Source organism: Glycine soja, chromosome 9, assembly GCF_004193775.1.
Source record: "Glycine soja cultivar W05 chromosome 9, ASM419377v2, whole genome shotgun sequence".
Taxonomy (NCBI): Eukaryota; Viridiplantae; Streptophyta; class Magnoliopsida; order Fabales; family Fabaceae; genus Glycine; species Glycine soja.
The window spans coordinates 29,441,559-29,468,932 of NC_041010.1; the positions used below are offsets into that span (position 1 = coordinate 29,441,559).

General features: G+C 30.2%; 2 protein-coding genes across 2 annotated transcripts; both read right to left on the minus strand.

The window, feature by feature from the left end:
• Positions 1 to 2,604: 2,604 nt before the first annotated feature.
• LOC114367997 (plastidial pyruvate kinase 2-like) lies at positions 2,605 to 11,466 on the minus strand. The gene is made up of 12 exons (XM_028325307.1): positions 11,040 to 11,466; positions 10,680 to 10,967; positions 6,680 to 6,845; positions 5,813 to 5,947; positions 5,555 to 5,665; positions 5,363 to 5,451; positions 5,160 to 5,222; positions 4,867 to 5,042; positions 4,552 to 4,654; positions 4,292 to 4,440; positions 3,759 to 3,867; positions 2,605 to 3,041 (listed from the first exon to the last, which is right to left on the minus strand). The coding sequence occupies exons 1-12, from the start codon at positions 11,274 to 11,276 to the stop codon at positions 2,934 to 2,936; spliced, it is 1,734 nt and encodes a 577-aa protein (XP_028181108.1). The 5' UTR covers positions 11,277 to 11,466; the 3' UTR covers positions 2,605 to 2,933.
• A 3,106-nt stretch (positions 11,467 to 14,572) lies between these two features.
• Positions 14,573 to 16,726, minus strand: LOC114368318. Its single transcript, XM_028325628.1, has 6 exons — positions 16,649 to 16,726; positions 16,380 to 16,570; positions 16,176 to 16,302; positions 15,815 to 16,093; positions 15,542 to 15,643; positions 14,573 to 15,256 (listed from the first exon to the last, which is right to left on the minus strand). The coding sequence occupies exons 1-5, from the start codon at positions 16,724 to 16,726 to the stop codon at positions 15,569 to 15,571; spliced, it is 750 nt and encodes a 249-aa protein (XP_028181429.1). The 3' UTR covers positions 14,573 to 15,256; positions 15,542 to 15,568.
• Between the last annotated feature and the right edge of the window lie 10,648 nt (positions 16,727 to 27,374).

The following is a 27,374-nucleotide window of genomic DNA, read 5'->3' on the forward strand; positions in this document are numbered from 1 at the left end:
AGATTAGAAAAAGATGTGCATTTGTTTTCAGTGAAAAGGTTATTAAATTTCTTTGTTTTAGTATTATGGAATAATTGCTTAAACCTTTATGCTCTGATGATTTTGTATGTTGGCACATAATTTGATTATGAATATGCTTAAGCATTCTCATACCATTGTGTTGTACTTGCACTAAGAATTTGATTATTTTCATTTATTTTAGGATTAAAATATTTACTTATGATTTTATATATAAAAATATTAATATATATTTTTTATTTGAGTAAATTCTTATGAGTTTACGATTCAATTTTACAAGTCGAGTTTATAGAGCTGTTACGAGTCTATGTAAAATCGCGAATCGGATAACCTTGCTAATAGATCCTTCTTATGGTTATTAGAAAAAGAAAATTCAAATATCCAGATATTGTTTGTGAATCGATGCCAAGGAGTTTCCAGCATAATATATACTCATCATGGGTGAACAACACAACCACAAAACTTACACATGCAAATGCTTATACGTGCATAAACCTTGCACCATTAAATGTAATGATGGCTCATTTAACAAAAACTGTAAAGGTCCAAATGGCTTAAATGAAAATATTCTTTCAAAAACTATTAAATCCTCCAAGGTACACAGGGCTTTAGGGAACAAGAAAACCATTAAAAATACAAAGAACCACCAAGTCAAAATACTCATTGAAAAAGAGAGAAATTTGGTAATAGAATTTTTAAAAAAAATCAAACGTAGGAAAGCCCACTAGAGAACTACACGAACAACTACATGATTTGGTCGAATAATCAGAATATCAGTGCATCAATATCTAAGGTCAACAAAGACCAGTGCATCATCTAAAGGATTAATCACATAAACTGAAGTGCATAACACAAAACTCAACTACTCATCTAAATTCAAAATAGAAGTACTGACGTGAGAAATCCTGCATATTACTGACTCATTCTGTAATATACTATCAAGTACCATCGAGTGTAGGAATATAATCAGCACGAGAATTCATGAATTTACCAAATACACGTAGTCCAATTTGGATAACAAACAAGGGAAAATGAGAAATTACAACTAATATACCCCAATATCAATTGGCTTAACCACAGATAAATCGGGATGACTCATGATGGAGAAGAGGTGAAACGTGATGACTCATGATGATGATGAAAATGGACATTCTAAATGAGGGAAAATGGACATTCTTCAACATGATGACTAACTCAAAATATGAAACTCAAGTAAATATACCATTATTGAGTTAATCTAAATAAAATGATACTCAATTTGATTTTGTCATGACCTAAATAACAAACCAATTATGTTTATTAAACAATTATACTTATTATTATATTTGTTCTAACCTAGGCTTGTTTTCTTATTTTTTTAAGTATTTATTATAATATTATATTTTCAAACAATTAAAAAAAGAGGAAAGATAAAAATTAAATTATAATTTCGATAAATAGTCATTGTTGATTTTAAATGTATAAAATACTAACAAATTCATCCTTAAATATGCCACATAAAAATGCATTTTTTTTTCTATTTTCTGAATTAAAATTTAAAATTTTATCTTTCATAAATAAATTTATCTAACACTTTAGACATTCATACACAAAAATTATTATTTACCCTATTTGACTAATTTGGCGTAAATTTATCTTAAACAAATTGTTGTAGATTTTAACACGTCACAATATAATTTCTTAGCACGAGTTAAAAAAAATCAATTGATACTGACATGATATGTAGGTCTTTATCACTTTATTTTTATAATTCACAGCTTTTGGACTGTCGCATTGGCTATTGAGGCAATAATAACATCCCGTGACACGCGTGTAATCAATACATTAAAGGCAGTGTCATTATTTTACCAACTAGAGAACCTTATTATAGAATTTAATGCAGTTGATTGATTAAGCATAATACATAAATTACTATAAATTATTTGTCTTTAATTTTCAGGATAAAAAAAATTACTAGTGAGAATTTTCAAAAATTTGGCAAGAATCTCACATTTTCATACACTAATTTAAATCTTCTCATTTTTTTTTCTTTCGGCTCTACTAAACAGTACATTAAAAAGGTTTCCACTTAATTTATTTAGACTGTCATATAGACACTTCAACCTAATTCAATAAGCATCACAGTTAAATCTATCGTAATACTTTTTTAACTTAAAATGACTGATATTTAAAGTTTTTCACGTAGATTAAAAAAGCAAAAATTCCAAGAAAATAGTTATTAGGAAACAATTTTACTAAAATATCCTTATTCTCTTAATTTTAATAAATATATTATTAAATCAATCAAGACAATTGTATTTATTAAAGGATAAAATTGAAATGCATGTATAAATATCTCATTGAATAATAAGAAAATCAGTCAACTTGAATTTTTGAATTTTTTCAAAGACTAAAAACTACAATCATTTTTTGACAGTAAACGGTTAAAATGCAACTACTTAAAACCCACAAAACCTTATAAAATAAAACTGACATAAACTCTTGTTAAATAAAACTAACACAAGTTTCCTCCTTATGCAAAAATATGGAAGAGGGTCATTATTCCTTACCCTTATATATGCAAGGAGACAATCACCAAGAAACAACTTTACCATTGCATCGGGACTTGCCCTCAAAGTATTATTAAGTCGTTTATCCATACTTAGCATGACAAACAAGTCAGTCCTTGATGCTGAAAGTATATTTCTGATTTCAATTTCTTAACCAAAATTTCAATAACATTTAGAAACGTGACAAAATTACAGAGGAAAAAAATAATAGCAATAATATTTTGAAATATGGAACCTAAACAAGCCAACAAAAACAAAAAAATACTAGCATCAACCAACTAAGAGGCAATAATAAGATGATGCTCTTGTGAAGCTAAACGTACTGTGTCTTGAAACATTATTCGTGGCCACCTCCATTCTTCTAGTTTACACTTTCCTAACCTGGATATTGTGCGTGGATTGGAACCTCCATATGGGTTGCCTACCACTTTGTACAAGTGCTACTTCTTCTCCTTCCTTCACCATTCCTTGCTTCTGTGCACGAAAACCATGCAAATATCATCATAAAGAAACAATAAAACAATTGCACAAGCCCTGGTTTAAGCAGTCACTTAAGGTGAGAGTAGTATTTTTGAGGCAGAAGTATGTTCCATAAGTTAATGAATTTCATTTTATAGCCACATGTAAACAATCATATCGTATATCAAAACTATATTTGATCTAAGTTTGACAAAAGGCAAATCATTTAAAAGGATTTTTTTCCTTTGATTGGGAAATGCCTTTTAAAAAGGAATTGCAGAGCCAATTGTCCCTACTCATTAGTGGCATAGCACAAAAACATGCTTGTTAAAATCAAGGTCAGTTAGTAGAAACAGTAGATATTTTCGTAGGGAAGTACAACACGAAGCATTGGCATATGCCATACACCAGTGGCAAGAATTTCACATGATGTAAAGTACTGCATGCATGAATAGACTCAAACACATAAATCTTGAATGTAAAAACTAAAAACTACCCTAGTGGGAAACCATATGGAGATTTTAAAATCAGTTCAAACTACCATTTATCATGTTACATAGTAGAAGTAATTTGAATCCAAAACAACTAAAGTTTGTGTTTGGAATATAATTGAGTCATGTTCAATGCCAATCCACCGGAAGAAAGGCTTGGCATTGAATATGCATTGAAAGTATGAATCACAGAAAATAAACACAACACTGTAAATCAGTGTACACATCCTCCAAAGATTACCTGCAGCAAATTCAAGGCTCTTCTGAAAGTTGCCTCAGAATCGTCACAGAATTCCATGTATATTGGACAGACTCCTTGATACAAAGCCAGCCTCTGTTGTACCCTCTTCCTGCATGACCAGCAAAACTAGGTTAGATAATCAATCTGTCCATGCTTTCAAGCAGATACATGCAAAGTGATTCTCATTTTTTGAGATGCATACGCCATTGAAACAAAAGAAATCAACTCATGGGTAACTGTTGCATCTAACAGCTTCTCAAAAATGGAACAGTAGTGATTCATTTAAAGAAGCTGATTCATCAAATTTATTATCTGCAAATCCTAGAGGACTCTGAAAATCAGAACATTTCATAAGGTGACCAAACATGAAGTTTTGTATGCTACAGTGTGCAGACATTCAACTAAGAAATTGAAAAATCTTAGTTAACTTTTGAACAAATGTCAAACAAGGGAAAAAAATCAAAATATCCATACAAGTTTCTTTAAAAAAATATATAAGTCATTTTATCGATAAGGGGACAAAAAGAACTCACTCATCTGTAAAAGCAAATATGGTGCCCGAAGGACGATAATGGCTCAGAAGGACAGCCATGAAACCCGTTCTAGTGAAGACAACAGTTGAGGTTCCAAGAGTGTTAGACATCATGGTTGCATGGTATGCAAACATCTCACTCATGTGGTTCTACATTGAATCCAAAAAAATAAAATACAAATTTCAGATCTAACAATTAAATGAGGAAGTGCAAAGGGTTAAATAAAAAGTCAACATGGCAACAAATAGAGTGACTTAAACCTTCAACACTGGACCAATATTAGGTGGCATTTGACCACCTGGTATAGTAGCTTCAGTCCGTAATGCTACTGTGTGCATTACTTTCACAGCTTTTAGTGGGAACCTGCAGTAAAATAAAATTATTTTTGGCTCGATAATAAAAACAAAACAATTCCATTATTTTCACAGTATCAACCCATACCCCTGCTTCTGTATAAACCTAAGAAACATTACAATTCAAAGCCCAGATTTGCCAAAAAGTCATATACATGCTACTAGTAAAATAAAGTGACTGAATAATTGGACACTATAGGGGAAGGAAAACTATTTACTTACTTTCCATGAGCTGTTTCTCCAGACAACATTATTCCATCAGAACCTTCTCGAACAGCAATTGCTATATCCGATACCTCTGCTCTGGTTGGAGTTGGGTGAACAATCATGCTTTCTAGCATATTTGTTGCCACAATAACAGCCTTTCCCATGCTACGACACAAATTGATTATCTCTTCCTACAATAACAAGCATTACGATGTTAAGATGAGCTCAAAATGACATCCTTCCAGTGGCATAAATGATACCAATTGATAATTATCTTTACTATGGATTTAAGAGGTAAAGGAGTTTACCTGCAAAAGTGGAACCTCTTCAATAGGGAGCTCAGCGCCAAGATCTCCTCTGGCAACCATAGCCTAAACAAAAGGGTAAAAATAGACAGGTCACTATAAGCAATCGGTACAGAAATACTCTACAAACTTTATGACTCATAACCACAAGCAAAATACATGCAACAGTAAAGCATAAAGAAATAATGCAAGGATTAGATTAGCACCCCATCAGACGCAGTGATAATTGAATGCAAATTTGGTATAGAGTCTGCACTTTCGATTTTTACGATGACATGTATATCAGCACCACAGCCTGCAGTACCAAATGGAAAATTTATCATATTTATAATCAATATATGCAGCAAACTAATTGGATAAATGTTAAAAAGTATTTTTAAAATATTTTAGATATTTACTCTTCAAATAATTCTTCAGCTCATGAACAACTTCAGCATCCTTAACAAAGGAAACAGCATAAAAGTCAACTTTGTTATCCACTCCAAACTTGATATCATCCCAATCCTTCTCTGCAACAAATTAATGTGAATATTATGTCCATAGGAAGCCACCATAACATCAATCCTGAGCAACTACCCTCCCACACAACTAGAGGCACACAAAGAAATAGACACCAGAGCATCGTCAAGATTGGGATCAATAATCTGAATTCTGACCAGTGATTGAAGGCAGAGTTGCACTTTTTCCTCTAACGTTCAAATGTCGCCTTGACTTGAGCTCTCCTCCATCAACAACTTCACATTTCACAGAATCCTTTGTCTTAGACTTAACAACCATTGACATCATACCACCTACATCACATCAAAGAGTAAGCATCATTACCTTTTCACTCAAAAGTTCAAACCTTTTTTTAATAACAAAAGACAAGTGGATATATTGTACAACTATAAAGAGTGTTAAATAAAGGGTCTGACCCTTTTCTGGACCCCACATGGTGGGAACTTTATAGTAATAGCACTAGGTTTCCCTTATATAAGTGTCAAGTAAGTTTTTGCTATGTTATATATTCTATCTAGCCGATCACATTCTTAGGAAGAACATCAGGATTACATATCTCAACAGTTTAGTTAATTTCATATGTAGATTGAAACTTATGCAACAGAGCTAAACAGCATCCCATTATCTTGCACAAACAAAGATGGAAGGCAAGATAACAGGGTCCTAACATGTTTGTGGGCAAACTTAATGACAGTATACAATAGATTACAACACTTGTGTACAAACAAATGCTTTTTCCATTAACCCTGAACATGTTTCTTAGATCAAAAAAGCTACCAATGTATCTCAAAAAGAATTGATAACATAATTTCACCAGAAGGTTGCACCAAGATGCCTATCCGTAAAAATGCATTAACTCTGTTATGACTTTGAGATTTCTTCCGCATTGCAAGGAAAACTCCTCAATGAAATTTAATAAATATTCATAAATTACACTTATGTTGGAGAGCTAATTTATCAATCCATTAGCATAACAAAAAAGTTTATGGAGTTTGAACATTTAGTTGATCAGTTGATAACCATACCATCGACAAGAAGCATGTCCCCCACTTCCACATCATTGACAAAATCATCGTAGTTCACACTAACACAATCAGCAGTTCCAACACCTCTCTGAATAGTAAAAGTGAATTCCTGACCAGGCATTAATGTAATTGGTTGTGGCAAATCCCCACTCCTAACTTCAGGACCCTAAGAAAGTAGAAAAATAAATATTAGATAACAGAATCAAATACTCAAGAATTGAAAAGAAAAATGTTTGGGAGGAATTGTGTGTATATGCCGCATATTTGATCTTGTGTATGTTCATATTAGCTTTTTTTTGTTTGAAACAGCTTATAACCAAAAGAAAAACAATTATTGTCAAATTTAATTAAATCAGACATGCACTCTTATTTATAGCTTGAATACAATCAATCAATCAATTGAGAGAAAAAGGGGCATGCTGGAAGCTGACGGCCATTAAAGTATAATCACTAGCTAGTCAATTTGATTGCAGTTGACCAAGAGCTAACATTATAAGCACGGGAGCTAAGGACTGCCCTTGATCCTTTAACAGTATAATACTTTCGGCTGATTAGCTTTGGGGGCTCTGGTATAAGTAAAGATGTTAACTTTCAATGGCAATGTGCAACTATGCAATTATTTGGAACATTTGATTGAAGCATAACACATTTTTATCTAAGTTTTAATTGACCAGAAGTTAATTTTGGATCATAGTCAACGGCACAACCCAATGGATGTAGGTGGGTTTTAGTGAGGTTGAAACAAGGCTCAATGCAGAATGGCGGCCACTATTACATCCCACCATGGTGGTGGCACTCAATACCACAACAGTGTAGTGCTCTGGTACATGCATTCAGGAGAGGCTCTATGTTTGCTATGCTTCTATAGCAGCTATTATGCTTGCATTGACAACCTTGTTTGGGAATAGATAAGGTAATTGCTCATTGGCTTGTTTGAGGTGAAGCCATTGTATCTTTAAAGGGGTTCCTCACCAGATATTCAGAGGACTGGACAGCCTTGCTCTATTGATGTTTCCTCTTTCTTAGCAGTTTTATTTTCCATTTTTGAGCAGAGAATCCCTTATGCCTCAATGAATGGCTAGTACTTTTATTACCTACACCTTAATAAATTTCTTCTTTAATCAAAATTCAAAACATATTCCTAACGCAGTTATCCATCCGAGATATTGAAGCATTCTGGATTTGAGGCCAATCCCAAAAGTTCTATAGTGGGATAGTAGATAGCAGGATGGCCGTCATTTCAAAGACTACAGTTACAAGCTAAATAATTTATACTACACATATATACATCTGTGTCTGGACGAAGCACACCCAAAGGTCCTTCTTTAGCCATATTTCTAGCATATTCCATTGTTCTCTGGCTAGCCCATGACTCCTAGCCAGCTTGTGATCTCTGCAGTTCTCTATTCTGTTTTGTTCCCATTTCTCTTAGATCTCAGTTACTGTTGCATCCCTATGTTCTTTCTGTTTCATTAGGTCCTTTGTGGAAGCAGATTACACATTCTGAAACAGATCTTTCAAGTTTTGTCTTTCTCTGATGCGAGTTCTCTTCTGCTATCTATTGTTTTTTTAAATGTCCAACGAAGTTGATAGGGCTGTTAGCTTTTTAAACGAGCTTCAACATAAGATTATTCAGCAACAAGGATCCGACAGGTGGGAGTGGACGGGAGACCGAACAGGTCAATATTCAGCACACAATGCTTACAAAATGCTAATGGAGGAATCTGTAGGTGAAAGCTGGGAGGACTGTTTTGACAAACTGTGGAGTGTAAAGGTTCCAACTAAAATAACAGTTTTTGCTTGGAGGTTAATTCTCGATAGGCTACCCACAAAAAAGAATTTACAGCGTCGACAAGTGCAGCTCACAGAAACTTCATGCCCGTTTTGCAGAAACAGCGAGGAGGATTCAGCCCACTTATTTCTTCACTGTGATAGAATCCAGCCTATTTGGTGGGAAACTATCTCATGGCTGAATTCAAAAGGTGCTGTCCCCTTCACCCCAAAACAGCATTTCCTCCAACACATAGATGTTCAGGCTGATGGTGTTAGGATGCAGAGATGGCAATGCTGGTGGTTGGCTCTAACTTGGTCCACATGGAAGCTTAGGAACAGCATAGTGTTCTCTAATGCAACCTTTAATGCTAACAAACTGTTTGAAGATGCAATATTCACTCTATGGACGTGGCTCAGGCACTTTGAGAAAGATTTTACTATCCATTTTAATCAATGGTCAAGTAGCATTAGACACAGCTTTTGCATCAGTAGAGGATAGATCTTTTTGACTAATAGATGTATATTTACTGTACCCATATACTGGTTCCCTCTCAGACCTGTTTTGTCTGAGTTTGGAACCATTGCTATGGTACCCATACTGCTGTAATATAGTACCTCTGGTACTTCTTTACATATCTATAAAATATTATCTTTGCTGATCAAAAAAAAAAAATGTCCAACTTGGTCATTTTTAAACTTCTGATTGTTTGTATATGAATCATATAAATTTTTAATCTTATGATTATAATTTTGTTGTAGTGGCCACCCTGCTTAGCATTTCCAAGGTTAAAGACATTTCTTAATCTTACAATTATCATTACGTGCCACTATCCAGGATTGATAGCTATGCTATTAAACATAGGGCCTAAATACAAATACATCACATTCTCAACTTCTCAGTGGTTAAAGAAAGAGAATAAATTGAAATTGTCACCCATCAAATTAGGAATACCTAGCTCTATAACACCATTAAATAGGATTTAGACAACAGAGAGTAACGACACAAGTTTCCAAATTAAATTATTACAATATGTAGCATGTGTCTAACCACTACCTCTTGGCCATTTAATTATGTTTCCAAGAACAGAAACGAAAGTGAAATAAATATCAATAACTGCCTATTGATATCATATTTTCCAGCTATTGAATCACTTAATAAGACACCAGCTTTTGTGGTTATAACATTTTATAACAAAAAAGAGCAACACTAAGTTGTGGCAGGAGTGGATAAAATATAACCTACATATAGACAGAGTCAATATCATAGCTAACAAAGCTTCTGCCACCTGGTTCCTTGGTAAACAGCAGAGAGGAACTATTATTACACAAAATACACCCTCACTTTCCTTGCATGCCCTCTCCTATAATAATCCACACTTCAACCTCAACACCACATTAAACTTATAAAACAAAAATATAATTAGAATCACTAACAAGGATCAAGGAACATTGTATCAATCAGTCATGCTACGTAGGAAATTCGTATTTTCATGTAGAAGCTTAGTTACAGGAGAGACTTAAAATATGAACCACTCATACCTGCCCGTATTAAATAATATAACCATCAATAAATCAAACTGTCATTCACCTAGAAAACTCACTCAACCCAATGAAGAGGAACACTAAACATCAGCAGTCACGATCATCATGCAGGGTGCAACAACAGAATGTTAAATCATTGCAGCACCCTCCAAGAATTGTCACATCTTGTATGTAGTATACCACATCTAAAAATATTGACCAGACTATCTTATCTGTAGGGAAGTACCAATCAAATCAAGGTTTTAAAAAATAGTTTGTGACTGCGATTTCGGCCACAACATCAAGGTTTTTAGGGCCAACACAACCGCAATTGTGGTTGCATCAGTTGCATTTGTCCATAATTTTCCGCAGTATCAAAGATCGCGTCAAAACACAACTGCGACTGTGACCGCAAATTAAAACCTTGAATCAAAGCATTTAAAAGTAAAAAATTTGACTTAGCAAGTACCCCTTCTGCTTGCCATTTTTAAAGAAAAATCCAAACATTATTCATACAATAATAGTAATTTGACCAATTCCATCAACAGCAGCATTACCATTAAACCATTGTTGAGGAAACTATCGACCTTATGTCCAATACAAAATTGTTACAAAGCAAATATACAAGAGCAACACAGCCCTGTCCAAAAAAAAAAAAAACAAAACAAAAAGGAAAACAAGTTGTTTGAGCGAAGAACTAACCAACCTTTGTGTCAAGCATGATTGCAATCACATTGTCTCCATGAGAAGCATTATATTCCTTAACCAAGTCAATAACTTTCTGATGAGAAGCATGGTCTCCATGAGACATATTCAACCGAGCAACATTCATGCCAGCCTCAGCCAGCTTCCAAATCATTTCCCTCGTATTGGTAGAAGGTCCAATAGTACACACTATCTTCGTTTTGCGCCTAAACGTGGGCTTAGACCACATACCAACAGAGTTCTCACCAAATGGCTGCACCCCACGTAAATGTTGCAAATGCTCCTCAATCTAAACACCAAAACACAAAAAGGTTCACAAGAATTATCCCTTAAAAACTCAACCGATGCAAAAAGCACGAACCTTTGGATCATCTTCGGGTGACACGGGGATGACTTCAGAAGGGGCTGATTTCCTTGCACTGATCTGAAGGCCTCTGAGGCTGAGTTTGGAGCGTTTGTTGTTGTTCCCTACAAAAGGAAACACCTTGGAAGCAAAAGATGGAGGCTTTAACAGGTTTTGGGCTCTGTCACGTGCAGATCCAGAAGTGGGGCACAAAGGGGTGCTTTGAATGGATCGTGAGGCAGCTACCTGAGCCATCGTTGGAAAGAGAGAGAAGTGGGGTGGAAGAGGAAGAAGAGTGTGAGGCGTATATGAAGAAGGTGAGGGGAGAAAATGGAAGTTGGAAAAATCGCCGCTAAATTTGGCGGAGGTTCTGAGAAGGAGACCTCGTTCGTATCGAAACACAACGTGTTTGTTGGAAGACTGTGTTTGAAGTTTGAACTTTGTTCTACGTGTTTGTTTGTTATTGGAATTATATTGAAATGGACTGTACTTTTCTTTTTTTTTTTTTAGGTAAACATGGACTTTATTTTTTTTTAAATTAAAATATTTTTCCCGTCAATTTAATTTATGGTTTATTTTTATTTTTGTTCATGAAAAAATATATTTTAATTCTTCTAAAATATATTTTTTTTGTTTTCATTTTTAAAGCATTTTTTATCGTTCAAAATATTTTTTTCATAGTTCAAAATACTATCTAAAATATTTTAAGGAAAAAAATTAAACATATTTTATAATAATGAAAGAAAAAAATTACAGAAACAAAAATAGAAAATAGTAAATTGGAAGGATGAAAAAAATATTTAAACATTTATGAAAACTTGCTCATAAACATTCCTTCTTTCACATATTTTATTGGTTGAAATTTAATAAAAAAATATAAAGTATTTGAACTTTGGGGTTGATTTTAACTTTTTCTTCTCTCAAACGTGGTTTTACCCTGATTTGTTCTATTAAGATCTTGTTTTACATTATTTTATACAATTTGTTAGACATCTGTTAAGATCTTGTTGAAACTGAGTTGAATGTATTTGAGTTAAATTTGAATTGAAATTATTTCTTGATTCTGTTAAAATCTTTTCTACTCTTTTAAGATTCAAATGGAAAAGTTATTTTTCTTTACAAAAGTGCAGTTTGCAAAATTTATTATTATGTTCTTATTCAGTTGCTTATGAATTTGTGTTGTTGATTAAAAATTTTGGTGAATAAATTAGCAAAGAATACCTTATCTTATTACTTGAATTTCATATGTTGTACAGTTTTTTTAATACTTTTTAATTATTTTATCTTGTTTAATTAATTTAAATTTTTTTATATTTCATGGTTTTATAATGAAACGCAATAAAATAGAATCTATTTTTAACTTATTCATTAGGATTATTAAATTTTAAAAATATAAATAATAAGGTTTAATTGTAACTTTTTTCGAATTACTTTAGGATTAACTTGATCCTTCCTTATAATAAAATGGTTTTTTAATCTCTTTTCAAAAATTAAAAATAAGTGAAATAGAAAACAATCTGAATTTAAGAATATGAATAGGCTTAATAATTTTACAAGTGAGTAGGATGATTATTCCTAGTTTCACACTTAGGGTAACAATTTTTATAATGGACGTCAAACGGTGCGAACACTTTTCTTATTCATAATTGTCTCTAATTTTTAGGATTTTTTTATACTTTTCTCTTAATAAACTATGATAGTGACTTCTCTTTTTCTAATTCTTTTCTGTCATCTCATTGTGATCATGACCTTGTCTACAACATTGATTCTTTAGGAATAAAATATTATTATTTTATCAATTTAGAAAAAATGTTAATTAATAATGCAAAAATTGATAACCGAATAATTTTAAGATCATATAAATCATAGGTTTTATATTATTTTCATTAATGATCAAATTAATCAACAAATTCTTTTATAAAGTGTAATCATTATAGGAATATATTTATTATGACTTAAATATATTTTTAGTTTTTGTAATTTAATATTTGTTTACATTGATAACTGTTTTTAATCCTAGTAAATTTTGTTTATTTTTTTTAGTTCTTAAGACACTTTAAATAACACTTTGAATAAATAAAAATATGTTATCCAAATATAATTTTGCAAAGACAAAAAATATTATTAAATTATAAGGACTAAAAATTTATTTAAACCTTTTATTCAAATATAATTTTTAAGGAGTAAATAGTATATGTATGGACAATGCAGGTAAAGATAGTATATTAAGGTATATAAGTAAAATACATATTTTAAAATAATAAATTAAATATAATACTTCCTCCGAACTTAAATATAAGTAATAAAAAAATAATTTTAGACTTAAATATAAGTAAATATTAACCAACTTTTATCACATTTAATGATAGTATTCATGTCCTTTATTTAATAGAATTTTATTTTTTTTGAATCATTTATTCTTATTCTACAAGCACTACTATGAAGAATATTTTAGGAAGATTTTTTGAATTAAATGTTATTAATTGAATTCCTTAATACATGTGCGGGTAAAATTTACTTATATTTAGGTCCGAAGTAGTATATGTTTATGCGTAAAATAAAATCAAACACAAATGTGGACAGTATTCTCCAAGACCTATGAAAAAAGAATATATTAAAACTAATTAACTTATAATTATATATTATAGATTAAAAAAAACATAAATAGATAGGATATTTGACCTCATCATTAGAATCAACTTCTCCATATATTTTGCAAACGCTTATCTCCCAAGTCTATATATTGTTTCAGTCTACTAATACAAATAGAAACTAGAACATGAAAAGAAGGCTAATGATTAAACAATCTAAAACAATAATTAAAACTACCAATAGAAGCACCGCTAAAAAATCATGATTTAGCGACCGAAGAATTATGTACCTAAATTGTTAAATTCGGCCCCTATTAGTGTTAGTAATCGAAATAGCGACCTATGTAATCACGTCGCAAAAACCCAAGTCCCTAAGTTCATTGTCACCGAATTTATTTTTGGCTGCTATTTAGCGACCGAAATAGTGATGCACTGGAATATTAATTTCGGTGGTTGAGTATTTGATTGTTATTTTCCTTGGGACCAGTTCTATAATCGAACTTGTCCGTTACTAATTCGGTCGCTATTATGTAATTAAATTTTATATTTAAAATAAAATTGAAAAATATTCGGTCGCTATTTCAGTCGCTATAATATAATTAAAGTTAAATATAAAATAAATTCGGAAGGTGTTCGATAGCTATTTCGGTTGCTATTGAATAATCAATTTTAATATATAATTTAAAAAATTACCTTCGGTCGCGAATTTAGTGGCTAAATTTGCAATTAAATATATTTCAGTCGCTAGTATATAATTTATTTCAAAATTCATTGTATTTCGGTTGCTAATTCGGTTGCTATTTAATATTAAATTTTTTAATTTATGTTTTGTTTTTCCAGTTACATTTTGACCTGCTTAATAATTATCGACTGTAAACATAAATTTTAATTAAATTGTATAATCAAAATTATAAACAAAAGTGGACATTCATAATGAGTAAATATATCTAATAACAAAGTTCTATTTTAAAGATTGATAAAGTGCAAATTCAAAGTTTTCAAAGTTTAATCAAATGCAACGTAAAAGTTTAATAAAGTTCAAATTCATAACTAATGTGGCCTAATCAAAGTAAAGTAAACAATAATCAAGAGTCAATGATCATTTCCCATGTCATGAGGACGATCAACCTGAGCATCATTAACATGGTGTTCTGTTCCATATGCTATGGTAGGTGATAGACTAGGAGCTGGTATGATAGACTGAATATGTAAGTGTTGTAGTATACGCTGCATTTGCTCATTTTGTTGACGAATTTGCTCATTTTGTTGTTGCATCTGTTGTCGCATCTCCTGACTTTGGTGGTCATGATTCTCCATCATCTACAACATCATTTCCTCAAGTGTCTTCTCCTTATTTGTCTTTGCCAAAAGCTCAACATTCAATTTATTAATTGTCTCACGCATTTCCTCTATTTGGTCTTCCACAGGAGCAATAGAAGTAGATGGAGCTGATTTTGAGCAACTAAACCTTTTGCTTAAAGTACCTAGGCGGTACACGTTCCCCTTGTAATTTGGACCTCCAACAACATTCAAATATATTTCATTATCATTAACAGAAGTAGCAGTGTTAGGGGAATCCTGTGTAGATGTGCCTTTCTCTGTCGAACGTTGTAAGATTTCATCTCGACGATGTTGATATTTCTCCTTCAATATAAAGTGAGGTATGAAGATAAATTTTTAAATGTGTAGACATATAAGGATTAATATTCATGAAAATCATCACTAATACAGGATAAAAATTGACTTTAATCTACTATAGTAGGCTTCAAAGTTTATACTTTCCAATCACCAACATTTAACACTAACTAAAGAAAAGCAAATCAAGAGGTGTAAATAGGTTCAAGAGATATTCATCAAAGATAAGAGTTCATTTATAATAACAACCACTATATATGAAATAAAGTGATAAAATTAGAAGAAACAACTTACAGCAAATTCGCAGAACTTGTCATTGACTCATTCTCTTGACTTCAATTTCTTAGTTTTCTCCATCACCTCCCAAGCAGTTGGTGGTCTTTGAAATTCCTTTGACTACATAAATTTAAGAAGTTAAAATTGTAAAACATTTAATTAATTACATTGAATTGAAAATCAATGAGGTGTGTGTGTGTGTGTGTATATATATATATATATATATATATATATATATATATATATATATATATATATATATATATATATATATATATATAGTAAAATTACCAGCTTTTCAAAGAGAGTTACAGTAGATATGGAACCACCACAGTATGCTGAGGCTCCTTTATCAACAGATCGATTCGCCTTGACAGTGGAGCTCTTGTTTAGGAAATCTGTAGAACCCCAATGTTCGTCCAAGGCTACTCGAACATTAGTTGTTATCCACTTTCCTTTATCTTGACCATTTCTGTTCTTGTTCATTGCACTTTTTAAAATACGTGAACCTTTTGTCTCAAAAACAGCTCTAATGGCTTGCTCTTCTTGTGGGTGCCACCTATACTCTTTCTGCATAAAATATGAAACCAAAACTAAATTAGAAATGATACAAGAAACAATAAATTTTAAATTACACCATAATTCAAGTTACCTTAAACTCTCCAAACCACCTATCACGAAGGTCAACTGACACCTTCAACCAACTTGGAGCTGGTTCATCAAATTTTGCCCTAATGATATTTGATATGATATTAGAACACCCATATGTTGGTTGAAACCTATGTACAAAGACATTGTCAATACCACATTTAAAAAATATTTAAGAAAAATTATTAGTTAAATCAAATGCACTTACTCTCCTTTATATGCACGAATGAAAGGCCTTTCATCAACAATATGTTCACAATTTGGATCTGGTGGGTACTCAGGTGTAACAGAATCATCTGGTGTTGAAGGTGAAGCATCTCTAACAGGGGTAGTGGGAATTGACTCCCTTACAAAGGTAGGATTTGGTTGGTCTTGAGCTGTAGGAAGTGTATTTGGAGTCTATGCAACAACATGAACCATCGACTTTGAGGTTGATATGTGAATGGATGAAGGGGAAGGGTTGGTGGTAATTGAAACTCCCAAACTAAAACCACGTCTTGTACCACGATTAAATGTTCTACGACCACCACCTCTACCTCTATCTGCCATCTGCATGTTTGATTTTGTTACACATGTGTGTGTGTATGTGTGTGTGTATATATATATATATATATATATATATATATATATATATATATATATATATATATATAATGTTTAAGAACAAATAAATAAAAAATGAAGTACCGCAAGTAATACACTTTAGTAACCAAATAAATCCAACTTGTTAATGAAAACTCATAGAAACATGTTTTCTACACCAAAATAGGTCACTTATCTTCTCTTTCATATTCACTACAAGAATAAACGTAATAATTATTGCAAATCATAGTCATACAAATGTAAAACTACACACACACTGAACATATGGCATGCAATATATTTAAGAACAATAAATAAAAAGTGAAGTACCACAAGTAATACACTTTAGTAAACAAATAAATCCAACTTGTTTATGAAAGCTCACATAAAAATGTTTTCTACACCAAAATAGGTCACTTATCTTCTTTTTCGTATTCATTACAAGAGTAAAAAACATGCAATTAACTTTAATATATGAATTACCTAAGAAGTATCTGTATCATCAAAATCACTCTCAATGTCATTCTCACTTAATATGCATTCATCCTCGTCTGGTTCAACCAAGTCTAATTGTTTGAGTAAATCTGCATCTATCTTTTCTCCATCTCCATCAACATCTGCAAGAGACTCATTAATGACATCAGCGTCAACTTCCAACACTTGAAGCTCTATAAGCTCATCATCTTGGTATGAAGCCTCTTGCTCAGTTTCACTTACTATATTGTTAGTGATTCTACTACGAGCTTTTGTCTTCATTACGGTTAACCATCCACGATGTCCCTTGGGATATGTTGTGTAATAAACTTGTTCTACTTGTTGTGCAAATATGAATGAGTCATATGCTTTAGTATATCTTTTTGATTGCCTTACTTCAACAAGCTGATACTTTTTATCTACTCGTGTCCCTATATAAGGAGTATTATCAAACTAATCACACTTGAATAGAACTAACTTCATCAATGGGATGCCAGTATACTCCAATTGAATAATATCATACAACATTCCATAAAAATCAGATTCTAGTTGACCATCAGTTCCCCGTACGTGAACACCATAATTAGAAGAATTCATGCCTTCATTCCAACTAACTGTTTGAAATTTGTATCCATTTATAATGTAGATAGGCCATGATTCAAGTTTTCTCTTAGGTCCCCATGCCAAATTAACCAATCTTGAATCTTGAATATTATCTTTTGGATTTAGAACCTAAAAAATTTAACAATTAACATCATATATAACACTATATATTTGAATAATACATAAGGTGTTAACCTACATATTGCTTGAACCATGTAGGAAAGTTGGATGAAATGTCTTGGTTAAGTTGAGCATCCGAAGTAGTGAGATTCAGCTCCCTCAAAAAATTCTCATAAATACTGTAAAGGAGAAAACAAATTACTCAAAGTACACAATATAATATCATTAAAATATTAATTAGAGTTATAAAAGTATTAATGTCATCAAAGTGCATTTTGGAAATTACATTTTGGGATGGGTGTTTTGCAAGCTTTTAAAGGTGTAGTAAGCAACTACCATTTTGCTACCTCTAAATATGGGATAAAATATGTCAATAATTAGATAAATTAACAAGCATTTTTTTTTTGGGTGCAAGAGAGGGGCTAAGGCCCCGAGATAAAGAATTTATTTAAAACCACGAGGGAAAGATATCTAAGCTAATATCATCTCTTATTTCTTTTTTCTATCTCCCACCTTTATTTTCTTTCCTTCTTTTTCTTCAAATTCCTATGCTACTCATCTTTATATATTCAATATTTTAAATAATGGGACAAGGGTGCAACGAAAGGAACTGGTCTATTTTTAGAGGACACTACAATATCAGTAAGACTAGTTTAGTTCTTGTTAGGAAATGGACTATTTTTAGAAAATACTTACTTTTTAAAAGCTTTCTAAAAAAGTTGAAAAAAATGAGATTATTCATTCAAAATAAATTTTATCAAACAAGCAATTACTTTAGAGATTAAACTAATTAATTAACGCCTAAGGAAAGAATACTGAAATGGAAAAATTAATAGAGTATTCCTCAAAATTTAGCAGCAACAAACTATAATGCAAGCAAATATTAGATTTATTTTCTCCCTCCTTTCATAGCAAAATCAACACAAATTGGAACATTAGCAGTTGTAACACTAGGCATTATCTCGGAAGAAAGCGCAAACGAGGTAATATAAAATTATTTCAAACCACACCAAAGGCATCAAGATTTAATTACTCGCTACAAAGAAGAAGAAAAATACTTTTAAGAGAAATGTTGATACAGAGAATTCGTCAACACTAACTAATTTTTCCATATGAAAGCAAGAGTAAGCATAAAAATAGTGTTATTATTTAGAACAAAGAGAAAAAGAAATTGCTGGTAAAGAGAGGCAAAGTGAGCACTGGATGCAGAGGTTAATCACTCATTACTACTTTTCCCATTAGACAAGACTTCTCGTGGATATAACCCAAGAATCAATTGCTCCATTAATATAATAACTAATTATCAGTCAATTAAAGAATCTAATTATTTATTAAGAAACCAAACCAAACCTGATAGCTTCGATGCTTCCTCTCTTGTGCAGCTCAGCAAAGTATCAAAATCAATGGATCTTCGACGTGGTTGGTAGCACAAGCCTGGATCTACGATCGCGACCAAGAACAACTGTGGAAGCTAGCGCCATTCAACGAAGCAAGCATTGTCCACGCAGATAAAAAAAAAACTCAGATCTAGAACAACATAAACAACAAGTTTCAAAAAAATTGCAAAATACGAGCTTTCTTCATTCCCTTGTGTTACTGTTCCAGAACCTTGTCCACACTCCCCTCTTCGATTTGCTCACTTTGTCGTTCAAATCAATGATTTCGATGACGGCCTCCGATTTGCGGTTGTCTTCGGAGGCCACCGCAACCTCGATCTGGTTGTGGTTTTGGTTTTGAGGTTATTGATTTTTTTGGTTGTTGGTTCTGGTTCTAGGAAGGGGAGGGGAAAGAGAGAAAAAGAAGGGCAAGGGGAAGGAGGACTCAGAAGGGCAAGGTGAACGAGGACAGAGAAAAAGACCACACGACCTGCACACCTGCCCAAAATCCTCACCCTTACTTCATTTTTAGTGGCTTCAAAAGCACACTCAAATTAAAACCTACCTTTGCTTCCCACTCAACATGCTTGAAGTCAATTCCTAGCAAATATTATAATTATGTGAGAGATTTCAATTGTAATTGAATTTAATTATCATATTGTAATTGAATTTAATTACGTGAGAGATTACAATGCTCATAAGGGTGAATGGTTTTTGGTATGATCAGAGTGCTCATATTTCATATATTGAGTATCAAACAAATTAATTACATGAGAGATTTCAATTGTAATTGAATTTAATTTATTTTCCTTTTTATCTATATTACAATAAATAACATGAATTTCTTAATAGAGATAAAAAATGTTGTCACTAAATCAAAAACATTATTTTAAAAGATAAATATAATATATAAAATAAAAAAAACTTATATAAATATATATTTTAATTTATGTGAATAATATTTTTAACATATATTAAGATTAAGATATTTTCATTATTTATTATAATAGTATTTTTTATTTATATTTAAATTTATTTAATCAAGTCGTTAATTTTTTTAAAAGAATTAAATTATATAGTAAATAAATGTACTTAAATAAAATGAGAATATTTTCTATTTTAAAAATATTTATTTATGTAATTTATTGACGGTATTTTTATCTATATTATAATAAATAACATGAATTTCTTAATAGAGATAAAAAAAATGTTGTCAATAAATCAGAAACATTATTTTAAAAGATAAATATAATATGTAAAACAAATAAAACTTATATAAATATATATATTCTAATTTATTTGAATAATATTTTTAGCATATATTAAGATTACTATATTTTTATTATTTATTAGAATAGTATTTTTTATTTATATTTAACTTTATTTAATCAAGTGGTTAATTTTTTAAAAGAATTAAATTATATAGTAAATAAATGTACTTAAATAAAATTAGAATATTTTCTATTTTTAAAATATCTATTTATGTAATTTATTGACGGTATTTGTATCTATATTACAATAAATAACATGAATTTATTAATAGAGATAAAAAAATATTGTCACTAAATTGGAAACATTATTTTAAAAGATAAATATAATATATAAAACAAATAAAACTTATATAAGTATACATATTTTAAATTATGTGAATAATATTTTCAAAATATATTAAGATTAAGATATTTTTATTATTTATTAGAGTAATATTTTTTATTTATATTTAACTTTATTTAATCAAGTGGTTAATTTTTTTAAAAGAATTAAATTATATAGTAAATAAATTTACTTAAATAAAATGAGAATATTTTCTAATTTTAAAATATTTATTTATGTAATTTATTGACAATATTTTTTATCTATATTACAATAAATAACATGAATTTCTTAATAGAGATAAAAAATATTGTCACTAAATCAGAAACATTATTTTAAAAGATAAATATAATATATAAAGGAAATAAAACTTATATAAATATACATATTCTAATTTATGTGAATAATATTTTTAACATATATTAACATTAAGATATTTTTATTATTTATTAGAATAATGTTTTTTTTATTTATATTTAACTTTATTTAATCAAGTGGTTAATTTTTTAAAAGAATTAAATTATATAGTAAATAAATGTACTTAAATAAAATTAGAATATTTTCTATTTTTAAAATATCTATTTATGTAATTTATTGACGGTATTTGTATCTATATTAATTAAATAACATGAATTTCGTAATAGAGATAAAAAATATTGTCACTAAATCAAAAACATTGTTTTAAAAGATAAATATAATATATAAAATAAAAAAACTCATATAAATATACATATTCTAATTTATGTGAATAATATTTTTTACATATATTAAGATTAAGATATTTTTATTATTTATTAGAATAATATTTTTATTTATATTTAACTTTTTTAATAAAGTGGTTATTTTTTAAAAGAATTAAATTATATAATAAATAAATGTACTTAAATAAAATGAGAATATTTTCTATTTTTAAAATATCTATTTATGTAATTTTTTGACGGTATTTTTATCCAGATTACAACAAATAACATGAATTTCTTAATATAGATAAAAAATATTGTCACTAAATCAGAAACATTATTTTAAAAGATAAATATAATATATAATATAAAAAACTTATATAAATATAAATATTTTAATTTATGTGAAAATAGAATTTAATCTTATATGTTATATTTTAAAATATAATATATAAGATTACAAAAATATAATAAATAAAAATGAATTTGAACTATTTTTACATAAAATTTATATTAATATTATATTTTACACCAAATATTCTAATGAGTACTTAGATGTCGTCATATAAAGGAGTGTGTTTCCCATTCTAAACATCTTGGTTCTTGTCTTTCCTCAAGCATTTTAATTTTTATGTTAAAATGTTACTCAACTTTTTATTATAATCAATGTTTGAAATTTAACCATCAACAATTAAAATTAGGAGTGGGTAAGCGGACCGACTCGTCCCGCGTAAGCCCACATTGGTAGCAGACACATCAGTCTATCCCACAACTCTTACAAGAACTTAATACATTGGTTCGCTCTCGCTTGGCGGCATTATCTTTTAAAGAAACACTTAAATTTGAAAATAAATATAGTTTTTTCTCTTAAAAAAAATCAATTACATTCAATTATATATATATATATATATATATATATATATATATATATTTTTTTTTTTTTTAAATCTTAATAATTCTCTAACAAATACTCAATTACAAAAATTTTAATACAACCAAATAAATTTTCAACATAAATGAAAAGAAATTTTTTATTAGGCTTTTAGGATTAATTTGGTTTGGGTTGGCCTTGGTTAGTAGTTGTGGGTTTGCGGGTCAACCCATGAACCCCGTTGTCCAAACCCACACAGCTTGTGTATTATACGGTTTGTTGCCTGTGCGAACCATAGACCCTGTTATCCGATCCATGGACCCAAACCTGTTTACCCACCCCTACTTAAAATCATCGACTAAAATAGTGAATTAAAAAAATAGGAGAACTAATTTGGTGAAATTATAGGTAAAATAACGGGACATATTTTGTAATTAAGCCTTAAATTAAAGTAAATTTGGGATTTTAGTGAATGCATATGTTATGCATTGCAGCTTATTGGGCCTTGTTCAATGTACATGTTATCCTAAAGTCAAATTGGGTCTTCATCAATACATAAATTTTACTTATGTCATATTTAAACTTATTGAATAATTGGTGTTACACTTATATCTTATATTTTGAATTACTTAATTTTATAAATTTTGATAATCATATATTTTCATAATATAAAGGGTATTTATTATCATTTTTAAATATTTATTTTATAAAAAACACAAATTAAAAGACTAATGATAAGCATGACTTATTTATCTTAATAAAATAATGTAAATATTATATTCTTAATTGAAAAATATTACTAATATACTAATTTCAATATTTTCTAGTACAAAACATATTTAAGTGCATTATATATTTATTACAATTTATGATAAATAAAAATTTTGTTACTTCACTTATATAGAAAAAAGTTATTTCAGTCACTAATTCGGTCTCTAATATAAAAACTTTAATATCCACAACGACTGAATTATTTTCAGTCGCTATAATCTTCATATAACCACCGAAATTGCTTTGGTTGCTATCTTCAACTACATATCGTTCGCTATTTCCGTGGCTAAAGTACTCTTGTTTTTTTTACATATACAGCAATCGAAATAGCCACCGAAATATTCAGTGACCATTCATTTCGGTCACTAATTCAGTTGCTGACACAGGTTACACATCATGATCAATTTCGGTCGCAAATTCAGTCGTGAGTTGCAACGCTAACTTTGTGGTTGCTAATTCGGTCGCTAACAACGACTGAAATTTTTCGGTTGCTAAATTGCATTTTTCTAGTAGTGGTAATCAATTACAGCTTTGTAAATCAGTTTGAAAATAATGCTTACTACTCTTGATTAAAAGATTTTTCTTTTTGAAAAATTCTCTTGATCAAAATTGTGCTATTCAATATTTTGAAAAACTCTTTTAATACTTATCTTAATTGATTATTCTCTTGATTCTTTTATTTGAATCTTGATTCTTGATTGAACGAGTCTTGATTGAACGACTCTTTAATTCTTAAAACTTGCTTTGATTGAACAACTCTTTGATTCTTGAAACTTGTTTGACTCTTGATTCTAGACTTGAGTCTTTGACATCCTCAAAATAATCTTGAAAAACATTGCTTTCACAGAATAGATTCTAAATTCAAAGTATTTTATAATTAATGTCAAAGAATATTTTTTTAAAAATTTATTAAAATTTAAAGATAGACAATATTTTACCAAAAAAAAGCATTTTCGATCAAATTCCGTATCAAGGTTAAGTCTTTGTGGGAAAGCAATACTTAATAAATTAGTAGAAACAATTGAAGATTTTTACTACGTACTAAAACATTTTCATTTCTCCATCATAGACACACCAAAAAACACACACACACACACATGTACTAAGTTCTCAATTTCTGACCTTATGAATGTGAAAATACTTTGGTGAGAGATTCAAAAACCCACTTTAATAAGTTGGAACTTAAAAGGTACGTGTTAGTCACTAGTTGTTGGGTGGAAAAAAACTTAAGTTCACACCAAAGTTTATGTATTCTATCAAATGATCGCTCTTTATTTCCTAAGAATGACCCTTTATCTAGACTAAATCTTTGGCAGTATTAGTATTTATTAGTGATTCTTAATTAGCGTGTCCTTCAAAAGTTGTCATTATGTCAAATATCAATATGACACTTTGTATTTTTATTTACATTGATAAACTATATATTACAAAATGAGGATAAACGAAGACGGGTGGGGGACACAATTTATAAAAAAAATGTATTTGTGGTTGATGTCATCAAATTCCTTGAAGTTGTCATGTAATTTGGTTGTTACATTATTAATTGATGTTATTATTGACAACAAAAAGTAAATTTGTTAGTAGAGAAAAAAATGTATGAACCGAAAAACGTTTGAATTTTTGTTTAGGGATTAAAAAATGTAAAATAATTATAGGAATTAAAAACATTTTAACTCTAAAATTATATTAATATATAAGTTTAAGCTACGTACTTTGATTAGCTTACAACTCTTAAACATGATTCAAATTTAGAATACTACTCTTTGTAGCTTACCTTCTCTTCATAACATGTAATGAGTTTCATATTTTAATTAGGAATCATATATAAGCTCAGTAACCTAAAGATTCAGTTCTACAATATTATAATACAACTTAGGTTCTTTTTATAACCTATGTTTCACGACGTATTGCCAAGCTTCATATTGATACTTTCTTTAAAGGTTTCAATAGTTGAGGTGTTACAGGTAAAATAGGGGATCCGTGTTTATAAAGAGAGAAAAAACTGCTTATGATATAAAACCATCCATAGTCTTTGTGTCAATTTGACTGATCATGAGGATGCTAGGTAGTTTGTTCCTTCCTATCCTTACTTCTAAATGCACGGATTAAAGAAATTAAAGAACCTTCTTTTTTGTTTTTGGTATCGATATGATAAGTTTTGTAGCTTGAGGGCCTAATTTTTGGGGTCATTATAGTATGGGCAACGTAACACCCTAAGAGGTGTTACCTAGCTTGGCCATGCCTAGATGGCTAGACATAAAAACTTTGAATAAAAAACAATAATGATCAAGAAAAAATTAAAATATAATTCTATTATAAAACTTAAATTGAATTGTAATTTTAATTTTTCTATATATGATTTTTGTTTTCCTATTTGTTTTCCATAATTTTAGTCACACCATTTTAAAAAATTCATAATTTTAAACTAATTTTAAATTTTACATATGTTTTATGACTTTTATTTTTATCCAATAGAATCCTAAATTTAACATATTCATCTAAGATACTATCAAGATATGTTTTGGATGCAGGACTTTATTATATCTAAAGAGTTAAGTACGGAAGAGACCAAAAAGATGATTCAATCTTGGAGCATCAATGAACAATTATTTGTTCGCAAAAGTCTATGAATACATTAGAGTTGTCAAGCCTACTATTAGTTGGTGTTCTGTTATATGGAACCCAGCAATCCCTCCTAAGATGTCTTCCATTTTGTGGCTTGCTAAAAAGAATCAGCTGTTTATTCTTGACAAAGTTATTTTTTTGAACAAGGGTTCCCTCTACCCTTTATGTTCAAATGAGCCTGAGTCACATGCTCATTTGTTCTTTTCTTGCAGGAAATCTCTCCAAGTTTGGGCTCACATTCGTGATCTGACTCCTTTCCGCAGGCGTTTCACTTCTTTACAATTACTGACTCTTTAATTAGGGACAAATCCACATCAGGTGTTCAAGGAAAATTACGTTGTCTGGCTATAGCAATTACAGTCTACTGCATTTGGCTGTCTAGAAACAAGCTAATTTTTGAAGATTATCAATTTTCTGTAATAGAGGTTATTAGCAAGATTAAGTTTCTTATGTATAGACAAGCGCACCTGTTGCATTTGTTTTAGCATCTTGATATAGGTCTTCTTGTATTAGGGAGACTTTTGATTTTCTTTAACTGCGGGGTATGCCCCGTTTATTATTGTATCATTTTGGGTTTAATATAATTTACATTTTTTCCCAAAAAAAGATATGTTCTGGATGCCAAGATACTATCAAATATAATTTAATTATATATGTATATATAAATTAAAGAAATAAATGTACGTGAAATTAAAAATTTAAACAAAATTACAATTTTTCTAAAATGTAAAGATTAAAATCCCATAAAAAAAGTAAGGGGACCAAATCAGACACCTGTACCGACCTGTTAGAGATAACAAATCTACTCCATCTAATAGAGTATTTGCCTAACCTGAATTTTGTTTTTGTTGAATCCTAACCTGATTTTTTTATTCAGTTTCCTAAACTGATTTATAGATAACAAATCTACTCCATCTAATATAATATACAACGCTTGGAACACTTTATCGTTTCCAACACTGAATGAGTTCACGCTGAAAGAGCTTTGAAAACCCTAAAACTAAAACTAAAACTAAAAAGTGGGAGTTTATCACACTTGAAGCATCGTTGGAGGCACACCTCATCTCATACTTAAGCAAACTAACACACAACACAATGTCATTGTCGAGGTTAATTAAGGTTTCCTATCTCTCCCTCTGTTTACATGCCAAAGTTTCTTCCTTCCATTCTTGCAAGGCCCTACTCTAATCCCCAGTCTCAGTCCTTATTTATTCACAATGTTAATGATAGTGTTTGTCTTATTCAACACATGGTTCATATATGCATATTACCCTACCGTACTACTCGGATTTGGCATGCCACCCAAGATGACCTCCTAAATGATGAAGACTTGATCATTTTAAAAGTAAAGATAAAAAAATGTGAGACCCATGTTAGTTTTTAAATTTTTTTTCTTGAATATTAATTTTCTCAATCTAACCAAACCACTCCTTAATAACACTTAAATAAAAAAAGTTAGGCCCACGGGTTGGAAGGTCTCTATTCATCCCCCTCCAATAAGCAAGAGG

What these genes read in the sequence shown, in the direction of transcription:
- LOC114367997 (XM_028325307.1), bottom strand. Translation starts at nt 11,276, where the DNA reads ATGGCTCAGGTAGCTGCCTCACGATCCATTCAAAGCACCCCTTTGTGC. An exon ending in GGAGAAACAGCTCATGGAAA is followed by an intron (nt 4,655 to 4,866) that starts GTAAGTAAATAG and finishes ATTTTACTGCAG; the next exon opens with GTTCCCACTAAAAGCTGTGA. An exon ending in ATATTGGTCCAGTGTTGAAG is followed by an intron (nt 4,441 to 4,551) that starts GTTTAAGTCACT and finishes GATTCAATGTAG; the next exon opens with AACCACATGAGTGAGATGTT.
- LOC114368318 (XM_028325628.1), bottom strand. Translation starts at nt 16,726, where the DNA reads ATGCAGATGGCAGATAGAGGTAGAGGTGGTGGTCGTAGAACATTTAAT. An exon ending in GACGTGGTTTTAGTTTGGGA is followed by an intron (nt 16,571 to 16,648) that starts GTTTCAATTACC and finishes GTTGTTGCATAG; the next exon opens with ACTCCAAATACACTTCCTAC. An exon ending in TAACTCTCTTTGAAAAGCTG is followed by an intron (nt 15,644 to 15,814) that starts GTAATTTTACTA and finishes AAATTTATGTAG; the next exon opens with TCAAAGGAATTTCAAAGACC.